Source organism: Penicillium bovifimosum (assembly GCF_028826915.1).
Source record: "Penicillium bovifimosum strain IBT 22155 chromosome Unknown utg000008l_segment0_segment0, whole genome shotgun sequence".
NCBI classification, from domain to species: domain Eukaryota; kingdom Fungi; phylum Ascomycota; class Eurotiomycetes; order Eurotiales; family Aspergillaceae; genus Penicillium; species Penicillium bovifimosum.
Genome location: NW_026622717.1, coordinates 1,437,519 through 1,460,836, shown reverse-complemented (window position 1 = coordinate 1,460,836; position 23,318 = coordinate 1,437,519). Strand labels below are relative to the sequence as shown.

Sequence of the window (23,318 nt, the reverse complement as noted above, 5' to 3'; positions counted from 1 at the left end):
TCTATAATCTCCTTGATTCCAGGGGGTGCTCCACACATGCAAGACATCAGAGATCCGTCAACTCCAGGAGCTATGAGATGTAGCGTTTTATGTGTGGAATTGCCATTTGGCACCGATCCTCACATTTCGCGTCGGGGAAGTGTTGGTTTTTCGCGTCTTGCATATTATCTCAGTGTGCACCAGGTGCTTGTGCATCCTAAGATTAGGGGACCACACGTCTGAGATGGTGGGAGAAGATGGGGCCCTGCAGGGCCGGGGACTTCTCACAAGACTTAATGCTTGGAGCTGGAGGCCTCAGTCTGGACTTCTAGCTTCAGAGACAGCTTCAACCGCTGTTGCGCCTTGGGCTTCTTGCCCTTGGTGGCAGCAGCGGGAGCGATGATCAATTGTCATAGCAGCAGCCCAGCACGAGACGCCATCCCCAAATTGCCTAAGCAGTCGATGCCTTTTGCTTGTAAAGGCGACAAGCTGAACCCGGTAGGGCAGCCCCACACACGTCGTCTCCTCAGTCTGGGGGGGGGGGGCATCACTTCCACCGATGAGACAGGAACAGAGGCAGCACGCGTTTGCGGTCAACATCTTCGCAGGTTCGTTCCCGAATGAACCCCCCCGAAACCCAGATGTCGATGACGCTGACAGAGGCCTCCGGACAGTAGAGACATCGGGGCCACCTTCGACCATAACACTACCGAGCCCGAGACACTATCCGAAGACGACTGAGCAATCAACGGTGCGGCAGCGACGCCGTCTAGGGTGACGTTGCAGTCTCGCCGTTGGCCATCTTGTACCAGGGGCCGTAGTCGCATAGACTGACCTGGCGGAAGGCGGCGAACACCACGTGGGGGGTGAGTGGTCGAGGATTGTCGGGTCGTGGAATAGGTGTGACTTGCGCACGCGCGATGGGACCACTGCCATCCCCGGCATAGGTTGCAGTCTAGTGTGCAACCTCGCAACGTCATCCGGGCTCTCCCCCACCCATTAGTGGAGGAGAGAAGCCTGGGTGTAGCGAAGTCCCGCCAACTTGATGAAGTGGCTAAGGACAACCTCGTCCGTCTGTGGCACTTGGTAAGTTAGAACCATTGTACGCGGACGAGACCCACGGACATAGGGTGACGAGAACATCGACACCGGCGAGGGGCTTAATTGAAGCGAAATTGGGCGTTGATGGCTTGATTGCCAAGCCACGATCCCATTCCCCGCAACACTGTGCGGGCTGCTCGCGCAGCCATCAACCAGGACAGCGGACAGCATCGCCCGCCTATGGCAGCTTGTCGATGGCGTCTCCACAATCTGCCAAGCTCGCGGAGACTATCCCAGACTATGCGAAGATGACTGAGCAATTTCCATCTCGTCAATGCTATTGTTTATGACCCAATCAAGAAAAGTGTCAAAGTCGGGGCCACAGCTACCCCCCATCAGGCGAATAATATTGCGCTTCATGCGATCACGCATCTGCTCCTTGAGAAGTTCTTCCTGAGCCTTGATAGCTTCTTCACCAAGGTCAGCCCCGGCCCCGTGGCTGCGCATGTACGATTCTTGCGGGAAGAAGGTGCTTCCCCAGTAGTTAGTCCATGGGCGCTCAGATTGGTCCTGAGATTGGTCCTGAAATTGGCGCTCAGAGGGGCACTCGGAGCGGCGCTCTCTCTTTGCCCGCCCGCTGCAGGAAGACGAAAATTCACCAGGAGCACGAGCTCTCTTGCGCTTTCCATTCAATTGGGCATCAAGCCGTCTCCGGCTCTTGGAGTCACGAAGAATTTCGACAGCCGCATTCATCTGTTGATAATGGCTTGTTAGCTATACCAACTTGACCGAGGAATATTTCTTTCTGCTGGAGACATACCTCGCTTTAAGGGTAGGGCAGCGAGGACCCCCATCAGCGGAGGCCCTGTCAGACAGTCAGCGACGACCGCCATCCCACGCGGCTGGCAGCGACCACCCCATGATTGGCGGTCTGACCGACAAGAGTCGAGGCCTATGATGCAGTTCAACAGCACAGTACACTCAAAGGCGCGATGGTACGTGAAAAGAACACCATCTTACCAAGAGACCACGACAGGAATGTTGGAAGCGAAGCAACTGCAGGTTCAAATTCCCTTGGTGCATGCTCACACGCCACCGTATGTCACGGAGGACACGTGTTATCCTCAATGGACGAGGAAAATGACCGTGCCCTACAGCCGAGCGAGGATGCAACTAGGCGTTGCACACGAAGCAAAGAGGAACCCCAGAGTATGCGAAGAAGCAAGGGCGCAACACCATCATTGCGTTGTTGCTCATGGTTTAGGCCATGGGCCGGTTTTCTTCATGCTTCATCCAATGGCGGAGGGGAGTACTTGGATTCCTGTTCCAAGTACTCAGGTGGAGCGAGGCCCCGTTAGGACGAGACACATTGGGTGGGTGGAAGAACTCATCAGCTCTTCCTGTCTCACGGTGACGGCAAGTGAGGCCTCTGGATAAAGGTCACGTTGTGCCTAGATGTTGAGTTGTTAAAAACCGCCCGAAGTGCAAGGTGCGAATAGGAGCACCTGGGAAGACTGGGGGCCTTACTCTTCTTCGGCCTTGGGCCGCGTGGTGTGAGCCTGTGTAGCCATCTGGGTCGTCGATGACCGGGCGAAGTTCATCGACTCGACCGTGGACCAGCGGTGGTCATCGGATGTCCTAGGGAGCTAGGGAGCCAAAGAAGTAAGCAATGAGATCACATAACTGGATTGACAGCCGTGTCGGACGAGCGCCTGGTACTTGCTATAGAGCCTTCTGTCGATTTCAATGCAATCTCGATGGCACTCGACCTCCATTGGGGACGGTTTGGGATGCCTATCTTCGAGGCTGCGAACAACTGCAGCTCCGTCCCTCGTGGATCGCTGGGCAGCAGGAGATGCCTGCTCAGTCTCCGTGTTGTCTACAGTCGTCAGTATCACCTTTCGTCATGGAGATAGTCTGCAGATTTGGGGTGATGCATAAGAGATGGAAAGAGGTGAAAGGAATTGAAAAAGGACGGAAAGATATAGCGGGATACTTACAGGTGGAGTGCGACGGGGGGTCCAGTCCCCCTCGAGGCAGCGAGGCAGCCGAGGGAAGGAAGCACTTGGAGCCCTTGATTTTCAACTCGGACGTCATGAGGCGGCTCATCAATCGATTCCGCCTATCAGATCAATCGGAAACCTCGTTGTCGCGGGTATATGGATGGGCCTGGGGAAGAGGGTTGATGAGGGATCGAGTGAGAAAGGGGAAGATGAAGTGAGAGAAGCACTTTATATGCCATCCTTGGAACGACTAAGCGATTGATCTTACCTAGACCCGCCGGGGATATGAACAGATTGTTTAAGGCGAGCGCATTGGAGGGTTGTGTCACATTCTGCTTTCGTGAGGCTGCGTTGCGGCTCGCTGTGTTGCGGCTCACAGTTCACGACGACATCATACTCTTTGGTCTTCAGATCTTGGACAAGGGCCTAACGAGCTAGGTAGGTGGATAACTCACCCGCTTCCTTTCCTCAATCGGTTCGTCTTCTCTCATTTTTACTCCGGCATATCTACCTACACGACACATGGGATTATAGAGTGTCCTGGGTTGACTGGTGGGTTTGCCAATCGATTGCACGAACTACAAGAGTCACGGAGTCGTTTTATTCAACCGTCATTTACGGCAAAGTGAAATGTGTCCTGATGGCTCGTGCGGTGCACTTTTCGTACTGGCATTCATCTCAAAACTGAAGTAGAAGCTGAAAGACGGCTCAGCAGAGCACTCAGAGCAGCCGCAGACCGGAGAGGAAGATGAGTCGTTTGGGTCTCATCGTGAATGCATCAAACAACATGCTATATGGGCCAATGGCTCGGATAATTACTGTTTGGTTCCTCGATAACTGATTCATATACACAGTCCGACCGTATTAGCCGCCTGATGGTCGCTTGGCTTGAAGTAAGTTATATCCTGCTTTCCGGCGTACTGGCTATAGGCGTTGTCAAAACGAAGTCCTCAAATTACGACAGTAACTCAAGCCAAATACAAGCGAAATACAAAGGGCAAACGAAGCCAAAACCTGTCATACTGACCTATTTCCCATCCCTACGCCAATCCATCTGCCGTAATTTGCGGTCAATTGCTGTTTAAGTTTTAACAAAGCATTCGCATTCAGCATACTTGAATGTCTTTCCGGACACTTTGGCCGCCTCTTGCCGTATAGTGGGATTCTTTGTCGTCTAGTTCCGCCGCTCATTCTTCGTTCTGCACGATTGTGAGCATATTCCAAATCTCCTAGCCCGACTCCTCGTCCATCAAGGCTGCATATTCGCCCTGTTTGGCAACTTATTAGCTGGCAAGCTTTGCTGCCAAGCTTTGCTTTCCATCCCCCTACAAGTTGACAACATGATACCTATATGTCAAGCACCAACCATCCCATCTCGTTCACATCCTGGCTCGGCCAATCCGATCGCTTCATTTCCGTTTACTGTTCAAGATCTACAAGTACAAGACCAACCGAGGGCCTGCGCCCCAGCGACTCAGCGACAGATAGTACCTTTCTCAACAAGTTAGTTACGAAGGAAATCATGTGTTAAGTTATCAGTATCCACTTAAGCAGACCCGTGGTAGGCGAGCTTCCCGTCAACTGGCAAGCCTCGCGCCAACTGGCGAACTGGCGTGGCTCTATTGCTACGAGGCTACCATTCACGAATTGCCCACTGCGACAAGTAATTTCTAATGTTCAGCTGTCTAATGTAACATTCATTCCCAGGCCACGTAAGATGGATGACCTAATGGGACAAGACCAACCCATTGCACGTGAGACTCATTGCCCCAGACATTCTACTAGAGCTCTCCTCTTCGTGATCCAACAGTTCGCACGGATGGTTTCTCACACATTTGTCGAAGGAATAATCTAGTTTTTGCCACCTTGTTCGAGCAAGCCACTGACAGGGGCAAGAAACCGTTCTGTTCGCCCACTTGCTCTTGCATAGACCAGGAATCTGGTAAATTTAAATGGCGGATATAGATGCTCCGACGATGTATGAGGCATTTGGTCATAATGTACTCCGTAGGCTGAGAGTCTATTATCTTAGTGTCATACGCGGAATGGGGATTTGAATATAGATATCGTGAATTCAACTCAAGGATAATTATCTCCAAGAACCAGGAGTAAAACTGTAGGTCTATGTACATTCATCCATACACCAGGCAGCGAGAAAGTCAACACAAGGATTAGGTTCTTGGTCGATTTCCGCTGCGAGCAACAAGGTGGGCTTCATGAAAGTAGAGTTGAAATCTCGCGGTCATAGTCAGGACGGCTTCGATCATGGAGATCTTCAGGCCGATCCTACTGCCCCTCGCTTACACCCAGGCAACTGAGCCGCAGCTGCCATGCACCAGCCGCACCTCGAAACAAGCCGCTTTCTGGCACGTTGCCACGTTTGACGAAGACAACGGAGAGTCGGATACGATACAGGAATTTCCGCGGTTGACTCCGACTCCCACCCGGCACCGGGGCCACCATCTAGCGGCACCGAAATGCGGCTATGAAGGGCTTGGCGTTCTGTCAGGGGAAGGAGCTCTCAGCAAGGCAACCATTTCCAACTTCCCCTCGTTAGGGTCAACACAAGCACGACCCGGGTCGACCCCCCAATCTCCTTTTTGCCACTCCACACTCTCCACGCGGCACGCATGTTCTTCTCCACCTCCTCAACCAGCATGGGATTTATCGACGTGAAGTCAAGATCGGTTGCCGCTATTGACAACGCCGTCTTCCATGCTTCTCGAAGGTACGCAGTCCCGTTGAGACCTGACTTGGTGAGTCCGAAAGCCCATTGTCCGTCCCTTCCCGAACTATCATGACCAGAGTCATCTTCCCGACCACAGTCCGCGACCGACTTTCTATCCGGCTCTCGGTTCACGGTTGGAGTTACGGCGCCAGATTGGACGAAGAAAAATATTCCAGCGCCAGTGTAGGTATGCGCGCCGGTAGACCTCAATGAATGTCTCGCGCGGAGTACGGGAAGTCGTCAATGTTCCACCATGCCTTTTCTTCGTCGTTAACGACCTGGCATTGGGATGCCACCAAAGCGATGAGACAGGGTCTGAAGGCGTCACGTCATCACGGCGATGTCGACGCATGATTTGAAGAATCCAGATTCCAGACCTCCACGATCTGCCGAGCCCGAGACATTATCGGAAGAGGACTGGGCAGTCAATAAGTCCGGTGATAACGGCTCCCATCACCGACGTGGGTTGAGGCCGTGTGTGCAGGTTCCATCCACGCGAAATCATGACTACCTGGATCCGTCCCTTCAAGATGTTTTTGACGGAGCCGATTGTCTTGACACTTTCTCTACTGAATGGTTTCAGTGATGCCCTTATTTTCATGTTCATCCAGTCGCTCTCGCTCGTGTATAGCCAGTGGGGCTTTGAACACTTGAGAAAAGGGATTGGCGTTCATTCCAATTCTGGTCGGCTATGTGATCGCATGGGTGTCCTTTTTTCCTGCGACCAAGCGCAACATCCAAGAGCGCAGGGACAACCCGGAAAGTGAACGGGCTCAATACGAGTCCCGTCTGTGGTGGTTGCTCTACACAGCCCCCTGCCTCCCAATCGGGTTGATTGGATTTGCCTGGACTAGCTTGCCGCAGTGCCACTGGATTGGTACCATGATCTTTGCCGCCATGATTGGTATTGCCAATTATGCCATCTACATGGCCACCATTGACTACATGGTCCGTGCCTACGGACCGTACTCTGTTTCCGCCACTGGTGGTAATGGATGGGCGCGAGAGTGCAGCTTCGCCACATTATCTGGGTTGTCGTCCAACCAGGGAGGACTCCCATATCGGGGTGATCGTCTTGGTACCCGAAGAACTCTCGAAGCATGGATCCGATGACCCTGGAGTTCCCGCCCTTCTTACCCTCAGACAGAGGGGGCATATACGCTTCTACGGGCTCGGAGACGACGTATGCGGGCGGCACATCATCGGGCAGGATGAACCAGGTCGTTTGCGCTGCACAATCTGCCAAACTCGCAGAGACTATGCGAGACTATGAGGGGATGCCTGAGCAGTCAAGGGTAGGGCAGCGACCACTCCCATCACCGGCATCGGTCCCGGAATAGAATGAGCCTTTTTCAGAGTCTCTCCCTCTCCATCTTCGGCTGCGACCAAGGAACAGATCTGCAGCAAGTTTCGTCGGCGTGGCAAACACTCATTTATGGAAGAGGCATCGGCTACTGATGACAATAGCCGACAACAGTGGGATGCCCTGGGGAACCCGAGAGAACTGGGAGAGAGCGCTGGCGTGGGCGTGGGGCCCGGCGGGCGCAGAGGGTGCTTGCGAGACATAGCAGCATCGCGAGAGTATTTCTGCGCAACTTCGCAGAAGGGCGTGGACAGAACACCTCTCGGTCCGAATTACGGACCGAGCAACTGCGACGGGATGTATTTCTATGGACGGAAAAGGGGTCAGTCGGCTGATCACACATATTGCTCTGCATCTGGGTTGAATGGGGGCAGACGTACCTACATCAGATGAGTCTAGCACTCTAGCTGATGAAGTTCTCCGACGAGGGCTTCCGCGGGAGCGCGGTTGGCCATTCCGAGCACTCGAATTGCCGTTGGGTGTACTCGGATGGAGCGAGGCCAATCGTGTCGAGTCCTGCCATGAGCTCACTGTCACATCCTTCGGACCTGTCACAACTCGTAGCATAAGCTGCTGTGTTTTGCCGGTTTGCTCATGAGGCGACTGGGGACCCCGGTGACGACCCAATGTTCAGGGCGTGGGGAAGCCATGCCAAAGCTGGTCATGCCATGTGTCTCGCTAGCAGTGAGGGTGTCATCGCATCGCATGATGTCTCGAATCTCGCGCTCGGATTGTCCACATCCGCATGTCAGCGTCGCTCTCTGATGATTGAGTTGAACAGTGTGTTTACCTAGGCTTGGTGATAAAAGCTCATCACGAGTGATGAGCCTCTCAGGCAACTGTTGCAAGTGCCGGAGGAGTCTATCATCTGCGTTGTCGTCGAAGAGCACTCGAAGCCTCGCCATCCATTTGTCCGACTCAGTGACTGTATTGGGTGTCTGCATCTTCCATGCCTCTTCAGCCTTTTGAGCTGTCGTGAAATGGATGAGGATACGGAAGACACCTTCCGCAACGTGATACGGGACCTTGTCATGCTGAGGGATACCACGCACAGAGACCCCAGGAGTCAATGGGAAGCTCGTCGATGGCGATCAGAGGCATCAGGGTGCCTGCTCTAAGCAAGCATTTGAGCAGTAAGTGACGGGCACTCGTCCCACGAGGATGCAACTCGCTTCGTAGCCCGGTTGGAGGGCTCGGGGCCGCTCCAGATGACGTCCAACATGATGATTATCCGACATTTGTTGACTCCGCCATCGATGTGACAGTGAACCAACGGTGCTCATGGGCAAGACGTTGGACCTCGAAGGGGTGAATGCCTTTCTCGTGGCTCCTCGGAAAGGTAACGATGGCTCCTCAGTGTCCGCATCGTCTGCAGTCGTCAGTATCAGCTTTTGTCATCTGAAAAGAGGCGGAATGAGATGAAAGGGGTAAATTTGGATGGAATGGAAAAAGATGGCGGGGTCCTTACCAGAGAGACGAGGGGTTGAGGCCCCCTCGAGGCAGCCGGGGGAAGTACTCGCTTGAAGCCCTTGATTTGGTACTCGGACTTCATGGGGCGCCTCATCAATCGATTCCGCTCATCAGATCAATTAGAAACCTCGTTGTGGCGGGTATATTGATTGGGCTGGTGATGAAGGTTGATGGGGGATGGAGGGATTGAGAAAGGGGAAGATATAGTGAGAGGGACGGAGGGCACGACTAAGCACGTGAAAAATACGAGACCAGCAAGCCGCAAGAGCAACCATGTGGAGCACTGAATATGACAGCCTTGGAACAACATACGCGCTTCCTATCTTGGACATCGACGGACCGCTTAAGGCGAGCGCATCGCAGGGTTGTGGCACATTGTTCTGTGAGGCTCCGTTGCCGGTCACACTTGACGACGACATCATATGCATGGTGAATGCATCAAACAACATTCTACATGCTGCAGGAGCCAATGGCTCGTATAATTACTCGTTATACACAGTTCGGCCATATTAGTCGCCTCGTGGACGCTTTACTTGAAGTAAGTCATATCCTGCATTCCAGCCGTATTGTGCATTTCCGCCGTTTTGGTTATAGGTATTGTCAAAACGAAGTCCTCCAATTATGACAGTAATTCAAGCGAAATGCAAGCGGCAAACGAAGCCAAAACCTGTCACATAAACCTGTTTCCCGTCCAGCTGCCGTATTTGCGGTCAATCGCTGTTTCAACAAAGTACCCGCATAGGTACACCTGGGCAGCATCGGTACTTGAATGTCTCCAGGCTTTCTGAACACCTTGGCCAGCTGTCGCCAGGAGCTGCCCACCTCAGTACTTAAGGTCATAGATAGAACCAGCTACACTAGGCACTGCAGTTTACCGGGAAACGTATGTTAAGTCCTGTGTACCTAGGTCTTAGTCTGCCACTTAAACTTTTCTAACGGAACATTGCCAATTTGGAGTAAGCACACAATCATGTAGAACGAAGAATGAGACGCAAAATCTGGCGAATTACGAGACGAAGACTGACAAGGAAGCCCACTGTATATGGTTTCCTGTTCTTAACGGAGAGGCGGCCAAGGTGTTCGGAAAGACATTCAAGTATGCTGCCCAGGCGTAACGCAATACTTCGTCAAGACAGTGCCCGATCGACCGCAAATTACGGCAGATGGATGGGAAACAGGTTGGTATGACAGGATTTGGCTTCGTTTGCCGCTTGCATTTCGCTTGAATTACGACAGTAATTCAACGACTTCATTTTGAAAATACCTATAGCCAGTACGCCGGAAAGCAGAATATGACTTACATCAAGTAAAGCCTCCATCCACAGGCGGCTAATAGGTACGGCCGAACTGTGTATATAAATCAGTTGCCACGGGAGGAGCCAAGGAGTAATTATACGAGCCATTGGCCCCTGCAGCATGTAGAATGTCGTTTGATACATTCACCATGGGACCAAACGACTCATTTCCCCCGCCGGCCTGCGGCTGTTCTCAGTGCTCTGACAGGCCATCTTTCAGCTTCTACTTCGGGTTTGAGATGAATGTCAGTACGAAGAGCGCACCCCACGACTCATCGGTACACATTTCACTTTGTCATAACTGATGGTTGACCAAACCCATTCCTTGGCTCTTGTAGTTGGTCTGATCGATTAGCAAACCCATCAGTCAACCCAGGACACTCCATAATCCCACGTGTCGTGTAGGTAGATGCCGGAGTGAAAATGGGAGAAGACCAACCGAGAAACGAAGGCCAATGGATATGATGTCGTCGTCAAGTGTGACCCGAACCGGAAGCTTAGTGGTGAAGTGTGACCTGCAACGGAGCCGCACAGCACAATGTGCCACAACCCTCCAATGCGCTCGCCTGCAACGATCCATTCATATCCAGAATAGCAAGCGCTTATGTCATTGCAAGGCTGTCCCGCCATATTCAGTGCCCCCCCATGGTTGCTCTTGCGGTTTGCTCGTCTCGTAATTTTCCCGTGCGTTGTGGTGCCCTCCCTCCCTCTCACTATATCTTCCCCTTTCTCAATCCCACCATCCCCCATCAACCTTCACCCCCAGCCCAATCAATATACCCGCCACAACGAGGTTCCTAATTGGTCTGATGGGCGGAATCGATTGATGAGGCGCCCCATGAAGTCCGAGTACCAAATCAAGGGCTTCAAGCGAGTACTTTCCTTGGCTGCCTCGAGGGGGCGTCAACCCCTCGTCACTCTGGTAAGGATCCCGCCTTCTTTTTCCGTCCCATCTCTCTTCCTCCCATTTCATCTCTTTTCAGATGACCAAAGCTGATACTGACGACTGCAGACGATGCGGACACCGAGGAGCCATCGTTACCTTTTCGGCGAGCCACGAGGAACGGATTCTCCCCTTCGAGATCCAACGTCTTGCCCATGAGCACCGTTGGGTCGCATCGATGGCGGAGCCAACATGTCAGATAGTCACCATGCCGGACGTTACCTCGAGCAGCCCCGAGCCCTCCAACCGGGATACGAAACGGCCACCGATTGGGGATCGGTGGGAAGACCCCAACGGCGAGTGCTCGTCACTTACTGCTCAAATGCATGCTTAGAGCGGGCACCTTGACACCCCTTATTGCCGTCGACGAGCTTCCCATTGACTCCTGGGGTCTCTGTGCGTGGTATCCCTCAGCATGACAAGGTCCCGTATCACGTTGCGGAAGGTGTCTTCCGTATCCTCATCCATTTCACGACAGCTCAAAAGGCTGAAGAGGCATGGAAGATGCAGACACCCAATACAGTCACTGAGTCGGACAAATGGATGGCGAGGCTTCGAGTGCTCTTCGACGACAACGCAGATGATAGACTCCTCCGGCACTTGCAACAGTTGCCTGAGAGGCTCATCACTCGTGATGAGCTTTTATCACCAAGCCTAGGTAAACACACTGTTCAACTCAATCATCAGAGAGCGACGCTGACATGCGGATGTGGACAATCCGAGCGCGAGATTCGAGACATCATGCGATGCGATGACACCCTCACTGCTAGCGAGACACATGGCATGACCAGCTTTGGCATGGCTTCCCCACGCCCTGAACATTGGGTCGTCACCGGGGTCCCCAGTCGCCTCATGAGCAAACCGGCAAAACACAGCAGCTTATGCTACGAGTTGTGACAGGTCCGAAGGATGTGACAGTGAGCTCATGGCAGGACTCGACACGATTGGCCTCGCTCCATCCGAGTACACCCAACGGCAATTCGAGTGCTCGGAATGGCCAACCGCGCTCCCGCGGAAGCCCTCGTCGGAGAACTTCATCAGCTAGAGTGCTAGACTCATCTGATGTAGGTACGTCTGCCCCCATTCAACCCAGATGCAGAGCAATATGTGTGATCAGCCGACTGACCCCTTTTCCGTCCATAGAAATACATCCCGTCGCAGTTGCTCGGTCCGTAATTCGGACCGAGAGGTGTTCTGTCCACGCCCTTCTGCGAAGTTGCGCAGAAATACTCTCGCGATGCTGCTATGTCTCGCAAGCACCCTCTGCGCCCGCCGGGCCCCACGCCCACGCCAGCGCTCTCTCCCAGTTCTCTCGGGTTCCCCAGGGCATCCCACTGTTGTCGGCTATTGTCATCAGTAGCCGATGCCTCTTCCATAAATGAGTGTTTGCCACGCCGACGAAACTTGCTGCAGATCTGTTCCTTGGTCGCAGCCGAAGATGGAGAGGGAGAGACTCTGAAAAAGGCTCATTCTATTCCGGGACCGATGCCGGTGATGGGAGTGGTCGCTGCCCTACCCTTGACTGCTCAGGCATCCCCTCATAGTCTCGCATAGTCTCTGCGAGTTTGGCAGATTGTGCAGCGCAAACGACCTGGTTCATCCTGCCCGATGATGTGCCGCCCGCATACGTCGTCTCCGAGCCCGTAGAAGCGTATATGCCCCCTCTGTCTGAGGGTAAGAAGGGCGGGAACTCCAGGGTCATCGGATCCATGCTTCGAGAGTTCTTCGGGTACCAAGACGATCACCCCGATATGGGAGTCCTCCCTGGTTGGACGACAACCCAGATAATGTGGCGAAGCTGCACTCTCGCGCCCATCCATTACCACCAGTGGCGGAAACAGAGTACGGTCCGTAGGCACGGACCATGTAGTCAATGGTGGCCATGTAGATGGCATAATTGGCAATACCAATCATGGCGGCAAAGATCATGGTACCAATCCAGTGGCACTGCGGCAAGCTAGTCCAGGCAAATCCAATCAACCCGATTGGGAGGCAGGGGGCTGTGTAGAGCAACCACCACAGACGGGACTCGTATTGAGCCCGTTCACTTTCCGGGTTGTCCCTGCGCTCTTGGATGTTGCGCTTGGTCGCAGGAAAAAAGGACACCCATGCGATCACATAGCCGACCAGAATTGGAATGAACGCCAATCCCTTTTCTCAAGTGTTCAAAGCCCCACTGGCTATACACGAGCGAGAGCGACTGGATGAACATGAGTGGTTTCAGTGATGCCCTTATTTTCAGTGGAGAAAGTGTCAAGAGGATCGGCTCAGTCAAAGACATCTTGAAGGGACGGATCCAGGTAGTCATGATTTCGCGTGGAGGGAACCTGCACACACGGCCTCAACCCACGTCGGTGATAGGAGCCGTTATCACCGGGCTTATTGACTGCCCAGTCCTCTTCCGATAATGTCCCGGGCTCGGCAGATCGTGGAGGTCTGGAATCTGGATTCGTCAAATCATGCGTCGACATCGCCGTGATGACGTGACGCCTTTAGACCCTGTCGCATCGCTCTGGTGGCATCCCAATGCCAGGTCGTTAACGACGAAAAAAAGGCATGGTGGAACATTGACGACTTCCCGTACTCCGCGCGAGACATTCATTGAGGTCTACCGGCGCGCATACCGCCTTGGGTCTGTAGACGAGATGGTTGAGAATGTTCGAACTGAATGCTTGGGCGGCCCGTCGCTGATCTGCACCATGCTGATCAATGCAAACCCAAACCGTCGGGCAGGGGGCCTCCGCTCCCTCCACTGGCACTAGCCACGAGGTGCCACAGATCATTGCGATTTTCTCGTTCGTGAACTGGAAGGGACATCGACTTGAGGAGGCATTTGTTGGCGGAAAGTCGAACACGGCACCACTCAACAGGCCCAAGGGGCCAAGAAGCCTGTCCCCCTACTGGTGAGGTGACGTGACGTGCGTGGGGCTGCCCTACCGTCGACTGCTTCGACAATTTGGGGATAGATCCTCGTGCTAGGCGGGTACCCCTACGATGGCGCTGGAATATTTGTCTTCGTCCAATCAGGCGCCCTAACTCCAACCGTGAACCGAGAGCCGGATAGAAAGTCGGTCGCGGACTGTGGTCGGGAAGATGACTCTGGTCAGGATAGTTCGGGAAGGGACAATGGGCTTTCCCACACTCACCAAGTCAGGTCTCAACGGGACTGCGTACCTTCGAGAAGCATGGAAGACGACGTTGTCAATAGCGGCAACCGATCTTGACTTCACGTCGATAAATCCCATGCTGGTTGAGGAGGTGGAGAAGAACATGCGTGCCGCGTGGAGAGTGTGGAGTGGCAAAAAGGAGATTGGGGGGTCGACCCGGGTCGTGCTTGTGTTGACCCTAACGAGGGGAAGTTGGAAATGGTTGCCTTGCTGAGAGCTCCTTCCCCTGACAGAACGCCAAGCCCTTCATAGCCGCATTTCGGTGCCGCTAGATGGTGCCCCCGGTGCCGGGTGGGAGTCGGAGTCAACCGCGGAAATTCCTGTATCGTATCCGACTCTCCGTTGTCTTCGTCAAACGTGGCAACGTGCCAGAAAGCGACTTGTTTCGAGGTGCGGCTGGTGCATGGCAGCTGCGGCTCAGTTGCCTGGGTGTAAGCGAGGGGGGCAGTAGTATCGGCCGTGGAGACTTCCATGATATAAGCTGTGCTCACTTGCCTTGAGCATAGGTGTTGACTTTCTGGCCGCCTGGTGTATGGATGAATGTACATAGACCTACAGTCTTACTCCTGATTCTTGGAGATAATTATCCTTGAGTTGAATTCACGATATCTATATTCAAACCCCCATTCCGCGTATGATACTAAGATAATAGACTCTCAGCCTACGGAGTACATTATGACCAAATGCCTCATACATCGTCGGAGCATCTATATCCGCCATTTAAATTTACCAGATTCCTGGTCTATACAAGAGCAAGTGGGCGAACAGAACGGTTTCTTGCCCATGTCAGTGGCTTGTTCGAACGGCAAGGTGACAGAGACTGGATTATTCCTTCGACAAATGTGTGAGAAACCATCCGTGCTAACTGTTAGATTACGGAGAGGAGAGCTCTAGTAGAAATGTCTGGGGCAATGAGTCTCACGTGCAATGGGTTGGTCTTGTCCCATTAGGTCATCCATCTTACGTGGCCTGGGAATGAATGTTACATTAGACAGCTGAACATTAGAAATTACTTGTCGCAGTGGGCAATTCGTGAATGGTAGCCTCGTAGCAATAGAGCCACGCCAGTTTGCCAGTTGGCGCGAGGCTTGCCAGTTGACGGGAAGCTCGCCTACCACGGGTCTGCTTAGGTGGATACTGCCAACTTAACACATGATTTTCCTTGATAACTATTTTATTTAGAAAGGTAGTAGCTCTCGCTGAGTCGCTGGGCCGCAGGCCCTGGGTTGGTCTTGTACTTGTAGATCTTGAAGAGTAAACGGAAATGAAGCGATCGGAATCATCGGATTGGCCGAGCCAGGATGTGAACGAGATGGGATGGTTGGTGCTTGACATATAGGTATCATGTTGTCAACTTGTAAAGGGATGAAAAGCAAAGTTCCGCTGCAAAGTCTGCCAGCTCATAACTTGCCAAACAGGGCGAATATCCAGCCTTGATAGACGAGGAGTCGGGCTAGGAGATTTGGAATATGCTCACAATCGTGCAGAACGAAGAATGAGCGGCGGAACTAGACGACAAAGAATCCCACTATACGGCAAGAGGCGGCCAAAGTGTCCGGAAAGACATTCAAGTATGCTGAATGCGAATGCTTTGTAACAACAGCAACTGACCGCAAAATACGGCAGATGGATGGGAAACAGGCTGGCGTGACAGGTTTTGGCTTCGTTCGCCGTTTGCGTTTCGCTTGCATTTGGCTTGGGTTACTGTCGTAATTAGAGGACTTCGTTTTGACAACGCCTATAGCCAGTACGCCGGAAAGCAGGATATAACTTACTTCAAGCCAAGCGACCATCAGGCGGCTAATACGGTCGGACTGTGTATATGAATCAGTTATCGAGGAACCAAACAGTAATTATCCGAGCCATTGGCCCACATAGCATGTTGTTTGATGCATTCACGATGAGACCCAAACGACTCATCTTCCTCTCCGGTCTGCGGCTGCTCTGAGTGCTCTGCCTAGCCATCTTTCAGCTTTTACTTTGGTTTTGAGATGAATGTCAGTACGAAAGGTGCACCCCACGTCTCATCGGGGCACATTTCACTTTGTCGTAACTGATGGTTGAATAAAACGACTCCATGGCTTCTGTAGTTGGTGCAATCGATTGGCAAACCCACCAGTCAGCCCAGGACACTCCATAATCCCATGTGTCGTGTAAGTAGATATGCCGGAGTAAAAATGAGAGAAGACGAACCGATTAAGGAAAGGAAGCGGGCGAGTTATCCACCTACCAAGCTCGGTAGGTCCTTGTCCAAGATCTGAAGACCAAAGAGTATGATGTCGTCGTGCACTGTGAGCCGCAAGACAGCGAGCCGCAACGCAGCCGCACGAAAGCAGAATGTGACACAACCCTCCAATGCGCTCGCCTTAAACAATCTGTTCATATCCCCGGCGGGTCTAGGTAAGATCAATCGCTTAGTCGTTCCAAGGATGGCATATAAAGTGCTTCTCTCACTTCATCTTCCCCTTTCTCACTCGATCCCTCATCAACCTTCTTCCCCAGACCCATCAACATACCTGCCACCATGAAGGTTCCTAATTGATCCGGTCTGTGGGTTCGGTTGATGAGGCACCTGACGACGTCTGAGTAGACAAAAAAGGGCTCCAACCGGGTCCTGTCCTCGGCTTCGTCGAGGGGGACTCGACCACTCGTCTCTCGGTAAGCATCCCACCACCCCTTCAATCACTTCCCATCTCTTTTTAAATGCATCACACCGAGTCCGCAAACCATTTCCATGACGAATGTTGATACTGATGACTGCAGAAGATATGGAGACTGAAGAGCCATGGTTTCCTCGCCAACAGCCCACAAGGGACGGAGCCCCAGTTGTTCGCAGCCTCGGTTTGAAACCCTTCCCCATGGAGGTCGAGTGCCTGCGAGATCCTTGAGAATCGGCAGAAGGCTCTTTACAGTAAGTAATCCGACAAGGATCGAAGCCCATCCGTGGGATCTCTATACTTACTCCTTCTTCACGATAGCCTCGAATCTTGCTGATGAGCACCGTTGGTTCACGGCTGCCTCGATGGCGGCGCCATCATCTCGAGCAATAACCCAATCGAGATTTTCAGTTGAGCCACTTGACCATGGGATTGCAGGAAGTCCACAGTTATGGTCTTCCTCGGCTCCTCTTTTGAGCCGACTTCGTCCAAGAACAGCGAAGTCTGAAAAGCCCTGCCGTTCACACCTGGGGCTCAAATGTTTATAAAGTGGTGGATCCGGGGTCCAAAGAAACTGACATCAAGACTCCACGCAGCGTCAAATACTTCGACGGTCAGGTGTTGAGAGATCTCAAGATCGAGGAAAAAGTCGAGTCGGCCTTCTCAGCTATCATGGAGTGCTTACAGGCAGAAAAGCACTCCGAGCAACGCCGTCAAGAAGGAAGCCAAGAATCTACCGCTTGATGGTCGGTGAGAACAACCTCAGGGATTAAAACAAGCTTCTGTGCTGTAAGTGAGCGGCAGTCGTCCGACAAGGAATGAAGTTCACCTGTGGGTCCCAATACTTACTCCTTTCCAATAGTGTCGAGTCCTGCCATGATCCGTTTCACAAATGTGCCTTCATTGATTAGAAGGTATCACATCTACATCTGCCCACCATGGATGGTCTACCGGTGCGCACACCGCATGAGGCCTGTAGACGAGATGGTTGAGCACGTAAGAACTGAATGCTTGGGCGTCCTGTCACTGATCTGCACCATGCTGATCAATGCAGACCCAAACTGTCGGGCAGGGGACCTCCACTCTCTCCACTGGCACTAGGTGCCACATATGATTGCGATTTTCTCGGTCGTGAACTGGGGAAGTCGGAGGGTGCGATTGCTCGCAATGCAAGCTTTTGTAAGTAACAGTCCAAGTCCAACAAGGGTGTCAAACCACTTATGTGATCTCATCACTTACTTATCTTGCTCTCTAGGATGTCCGATGACCACCGTGGGTCCGCCGTCGAGTAGATGAGCCGAGTTCCGGGCGTCAGCTTGCTCCTCACATAAAGAACAGTGTGCGTGTTGTCGAATGCTTGTCGGAGAGCGCCGATGCGCTCCCAGTGTCACGCGTCCTCCAACAACCAAGGACAAGGTGCCAATGAAGCATGGAGCCGCGCAAAACCCAGTCGGAGTACTCCTCTCCACTATCACACCGATCGCGTGAGAATCCCGTTCCCCATACCCAAAAAGACGAGAATGGGGAACTTTCCATGACCAAGGAAAACTTCATTGGACGAATCTTGGTCGGCCTCCACTCCCGATCGAGATCGGACATCTTGGATGGTTATTGTAGACATGCATGAAATACCCAAGCCTAGTCATTTCATGGTGTCATGATTTGCTCCCTGGGGAAGTCTCGCTCAGCGCGTTTATGCAGTTCAATCTATCGGCTGCAGAGAATGGAGTTGTCAGTTCGCTGGGCTCCTAATTGGGGTCGATAGCGACTATCTCCCAGGTCACTTTGATGCTCACCGTGTTCTTGCAGTCCACATGCAGGAGTCAAAGCTCATTGTGAGATTGAAAGCGGCGAATGTCAGAGCGTCAGTGCCAATCTTCGGTGACACCTAAGAGGTGGAGACAGGGAGACGACACATCGTGTCACTCTTCGCATGAGTCAAAAGTAGTCGCTGCCCTCCCTTGACTGCTCGGGAATCCTCGCATAGTCTCGGAGAGTCTCCGCGGGCTTGCCAGATCGTGGAGCTCCTGGTTCATCGGATCCATGCTTCGGGGGGTTCTTCGGTACGACGTCTCTTGATCTGTCATCGAGTCCCTCATTGGTTTGCATATCTCAATCCGTCCGCCTCATCGGTAGAAACCTATGTCTGCCAGCAGAATGGACTTGTCGAAAGGCTGCAGCCGCTGATGTCGTCGATAGCGCATGTGACGGATTCGACGTTGTCGCTAGGGCCAGGCCTTTATTGTATGAAGTTGGTCTTTGCAAGGATCTCCGTGATGGTTCCCATATACAGAGAGTGGCCATAGGCGGGCGACGCTGACCGCCGTCCTGGATCTGGTTGATGGCTGCGCGGAACAGGCGGCACTATGTTGCGGAGATGTTCGTTCGGAAACAAAGCCATGAACACCTTCCTTCGCTTCCATGCAATCCCTGGCGGGGGTCAACATCGTGCAGACGTCTTCGGATCGTCTCTTGGGCTCGGCAGTTCGGGAAGGTCTGGATTCGTCAAATTATGCCTCGACAACGCCGTGATGACGTGACTCCTTTCGAGGCCATTTCCATCGGTGGAAGTGACGGTCTCCCATACTGGTGAGACGACATGTGTGGGACTCCCCTACCGTCGATTGCTTAGGCAATTTGAGGATAGTGTCTCGTGCTCGGCTGGTCGTGGAGTGTCAGCATTCATTAAGGCTGGCATCAAAGCATGTTGACTCTGATCTGGATAGATCGGGAAAATAATCGCCTAACAATCCAGGTCTCGACGGAACGCCAAACCTGAAGCATGGAAGACGAGTGAAAGAGCACATGTTGATGTTGACTCACACCACTTCCAGAAACATTGGGTAGGGAGTTGTGGCATCCCTGTCGCCTGTTCGTTCCATAAACTTTCGTCGGTTCTTTGTTCCCACAATCTCCTCTCTTCAGTCTCGTCTCTCTCATGCTGGACCAACTCTCCCAGGTCAAGAATTCTGCTATTAAGTCATCCCAGCGAGTATCGATTTGCTAGCTTGACTCTATATAGCTTCTATATAATGGAACTGTTTTCTTTCACCCGTGTCTACGTCCATTCAAACCTACATAAAAATTCACAATTTTTGAATATTGAGATCATCCGCTGTCGCTCTTTGAGCACCGTATCACTTGCATCTACACAGTAAGGAGATGGATGATGACGATGGGATGAAGAGGACAGGAGGACGAAGAGGACATGAATTATGATGTGAGAATTCGGACTGTCTATCATTGCCCGATGTTGAACATGGCTATCCATCATCGCTATCCTCCCCCATAATATGATCCCATGGCCCATCTTTGGCCGATGAGAAAGGAGTTGTGGCAATTAGGTTGGAAGGTTGCCTGCGAGTTCCTTGAAAAGAGTCGGGAAATTACGGCTTTATCAGCGGATCGAAGTAAATATTAGCCAGTCGGCATGGTCATTGGCTGGGAAACAATAGCACCGCTTAAGCTAACTAATGCGTGACTGCTCAAATTACCAATTATTTCCGGTCTGACGCTATTCAATTGGCGAAATAACCCAGAGATATGGTCTCTCTCTTCTTGTGGACTAACACCAACCTCGCATTTTGAGTTAGCCTGGCATGACTACTTTGCGGTCGTCAAAAGGCCATCCACCCGGTTCGATAGTCTGTCGTAGGTCTGATCAAAAGTCCCATCTTCGCCAACACAGATTCGGTAGGAGAGTTTGGCATATCCCCCAGCTTGGGACGCGAGAGGAGAAGCGAGCTCTCGATATGCAAAACACAGAATCATCCAGCATCCCACGACTCCATCATTCATCAGACCCCAAGTTTGGACAACTAGTGGAGCATCTGAGACATGAGGAATATTTCCACCTTCGATAACGAAGCCAAGTGACTCTAGACTCATCAATCCAAATTTCACAGCCTCTCTAAGGTTTCCGGATGAAGCATAGAACGCAGCAAGAGACAGATATGATGAATAAAGTGCAAGGCGAGGGACTTCAGAAGCTGGTCGGCAATATGTGCCTGCGAGGCTGGAAATTGTGTCTTCAATCTTTCGCGAATTAATCTTGGGTCTCTTGAATAATCTTTGAAGGTCAGCCGAAATTCTACTTCGGTCTAATAGCACACTGGGCTTGAGACTTCGTATATCCTGGCATAATGTGCAATCGCACTTGAAGCCCCAGTGCTGTAGGTCGACGGGTAGTTCTGTGGGATCACCGTTCATGGGTGATTTGTACCAGAAGGTAATTTCGGTCTCAGGAGGCAGGTCCCTAGAAGCACGAACGATCATCATGTCTCCAATGAAGGAACGACGAGCATTGCTCAGGCAAGAGTGGTTAATGTATGACGCCATCGACCAGAAACCACAAGAATGGAATTGTTCATTGGCCTTTTTGGCCGTATCATCCCCTTTCATGCTGCGTATGTGACTCTCGCGGGAGACAAGAGGGCACCCGAAACTGTTTAGGAGAACGATTCTCCCAACGAGGAAGCTGGAAGGCATTAGTTTTCATACCAAGATGGGGAAGCAGTGACATACGTATCTACGACGGCAATAGAATCCACTTCTAGGACATCCACTGATTTGTATTTGCCATGATGATCGACAAAGCCTGGCAGCAGGGACGGATTTTTGTAAAGCTTCTGAACAATCAATTCAATAAGCTCTGCTTGAGTACCAATCGTCGCTTTGTCCATGTCGACATTCAGCAACAGACGGAGACCCGAGGCATTTCCCTTGTGGAAAGCGTGAGCAAATGCCTTTTCGCAGAACAGAAGGTCGCCTGCCTTTACTGCCTCCGCTGTGAAGAGCCCTCTCCCATGAGATCGAGTTTGCTTGACAGTTACAGGACCAATGTACGTGGCGTGGTCAAGCCTCGGCGGCTGAAGCGTATTGGCCTCCAGTATCATTTTTCTGAAGTCGTATTTCCCGCTGTCCTGCTCCACAAGCCGAGCAGATGCTCGTGCATTTTCATGGGCAGCCATGGTGTTGCCTGGAAACTTCTCTGCAAGTATTGCGTGAGTCTCGCATGATTCCTTGAACCTTTGAAGTTGATACAGGGCCTGAGCCTTCCTGAAAAGAGCCTTTGCTGATAGCTCTGATACTTGCAAGACACTTTCAACATCTCTCAACGCGGCATCAAAGCGGTCGCTTTTCAAACAGGAAAGAGCACGGTTGAGCTGCGCTATCACCAGCAATTCTGGCGAGGGATGGGCTTCCAAAGTCTTTGAATAGCTGAAGTCATCTTTAGCATTCCCTCTTAGACACAGCAATATTTTTCAGCTTACCATTGGATTGCCGAACGATGATCGCCTCGGTCAAAATGCTCATTCCCTTTCGCCTTCCAAGTAGAGGCGTTCTCATCAGCCTGCGTGACGCGTTCCCTCCAGGATAAGGGAACCAGGTCGTCAAACTCAGGGATAAACCAGACATCCGAGAGATGGTCGACTCGAATCCCGTAGTCCCCGTCTGCCATTACTTTCACATAGGGTTCTTTTACAACAAGAACTGTACCCTCCCTGAGGCTCTGTGCGCCCGATAGCTCCTGCTCTTGGTTGTAGAGCAGCAGCATTAGAACACTCCCGACTTCATCTTCTACGATGGCCATCACGCTGGTCAGCGTATCTGTCGGAGTGACCGTTCTCAGAAGGAGATACCGTCCCCGATGGTGAGTCTCAAGACACAGGCTGTCGATCATGACCTTCTTCAACGCGCTGAAGGGTCTAACGCATGGAGGGTAGGCATGTGGTAGGAACGAAGCTTGGAGGTTCACCGGATTAGCAGGAGTTTCCATTCTCATCAATTGCATCCGTCGAGACATGAACTGCATCAAGATTTCATCTTTGGACTTTTTGGGAATTGCTGGATGGCCCTTGACAGCCTTCGCATTTGTTAGGTTCTGCTTCTGTACTTGAAGATACCTAAGGTACTCTGGGACATGGGAAACGTCGTGGGTATCCATGATGACGACGGAAAGGTCAAGTGGTTGCAAGCCGTAGCACCGAAGAGATGTAAAGAAATGGCAAGAAAGAATCCGAGATGCCAGATGAGAGATTGTTCAAAAGGAGGAAGGTGATGGAAGAGGATGCACTGTCAAAAGCCAGACGGGGTGGGAAGAGGTGACAGGGAGTTTGTTTGGCAAACGACGCATCGACCAAGCAGGCTGAGTATTGCAAGACCAAACACTCAAAGCACAGAGAATTTCAGGCACCAATACCATTACAAACTACATCCGAACCCTGCCCGCTATACACCTGCGTACTCGAAGTAGCATTAGCGGATAAATCGCTGAACGCAGAGCCGTACGCGAACCCGCCAAAGAGAGCTGATGTTTCTTGGGCGTCGTTCTCCAGTACACCTGTAGGTAGATACCCTGTGCTCCCTTCCGGGAGTTTCTGTGTGAACAGACTCGTCACCTCCGTCCAAGCAAGATTATGTTCTTCCCGGAGCTTCACCAATAAAGATACTTCATCAATAGACCATGGTAAACCTTTTACCTATCGTACAAGAGGCATGTTGCGCGTCAACTCGTTCGGTATTTGGGCTTGGCTGGCCACAGTCGTATGTGATGTCTGAATCCTGGTTTGCGATGCATCTTGAGGCAGTGGCGTCTTGCGCTCAAAGGTGTACCTAGATATACAATGGGATAAAGCACCCTCAAACAGCTAGGACAGGAACTCTAGCCTG

The 23,318-nt window shown here is 52.1% G+C and overlaps 4 protein-coding genes across 4 annotated transcripts; 1 reads left to right on the top strand and 3 right to left on the bottom strand.

Annotated features, from left to right (window-relative positions):
- Positions 1-1,308: 1,308 nt before the first annotated feature.
- On the bottom strand, positions 1,309-1,773 carry N7515_010234 (uncharacterized protein; the record flags this gene model as incomplete). The annotated part of the gene is made up of 1 exon (XM_056670977.1): positions 1,309-1,773. The coding sequence occupies one exon, from the start codon at positions 1,771-1,773 to the stop codon at positions 1,309-1,311; it is 465 nt and encodes a 154-aa protein (XP_056517350.1).
- Positions 1,774-6,254: 4,481 nt separating this feature from the next.
- On the top strand, positions 6,255-7,319 carry N7515_010233 (Major facilitator superfamily domain general substrate transporter; the record flags this gene model as incomplete). Its single annotated transcript, XM_056670976.1, has 3 exons — positions 6,255-6,374; positions 6,412-6,829; positions 7,219-7,319. The coding sequence occupies 3 exons, from the start codon at positions 6,255-6,257 to the stop codon at positions 7,317-7,319; spliced, it is 639 nt and encodes a 212-aa protein (XP_056517349.1).
- A 4,746-nt stretch (positions 7,320-12,065) lies between these two features.
- N7515_010232 (Major facilitator superfamily domain general substrate transporter) lies at positions 12,066-13,605 on the bottom strand (the record flags this gene model as incomplete). Its single annotated transcript, XM_056670975.1, has 3 exons — positions 12,066-12,166; positions 12,556-12,973; positions 13,447-13,605. The coding sequence occupies 3 exons, from the start codon at positions 13,603-13,605 to the stop codon at positions 12,066-12,068; spliced, it is 678 nt and encodes a 225-aa protein (XP_056517348.1).
- Positions 13,606-20,249: 6,644 nt separating this feature from the next.
- N7515_010231 (TPR domain protein) lies at positions 20,250-22,593 on the bottom strand (the record flags this gene model as incomplete). The annotated part of the gene is made up of 3 exons (XM_056670974.1): positions 20,250-21,123; positions 21,171-21,866; positions 21,920-22,593. The coding sequence occupies 3 exons, from the start codon at positions 22,591-22,593 to the stop codon at positions 20,250-20,252; spliced, it is 2,244 nt and encodes a 747-aa protein (XP_056517347.1).
- Between the last annotated feature and the right edge of the window lie 725 nt (positions 22,594-23,318).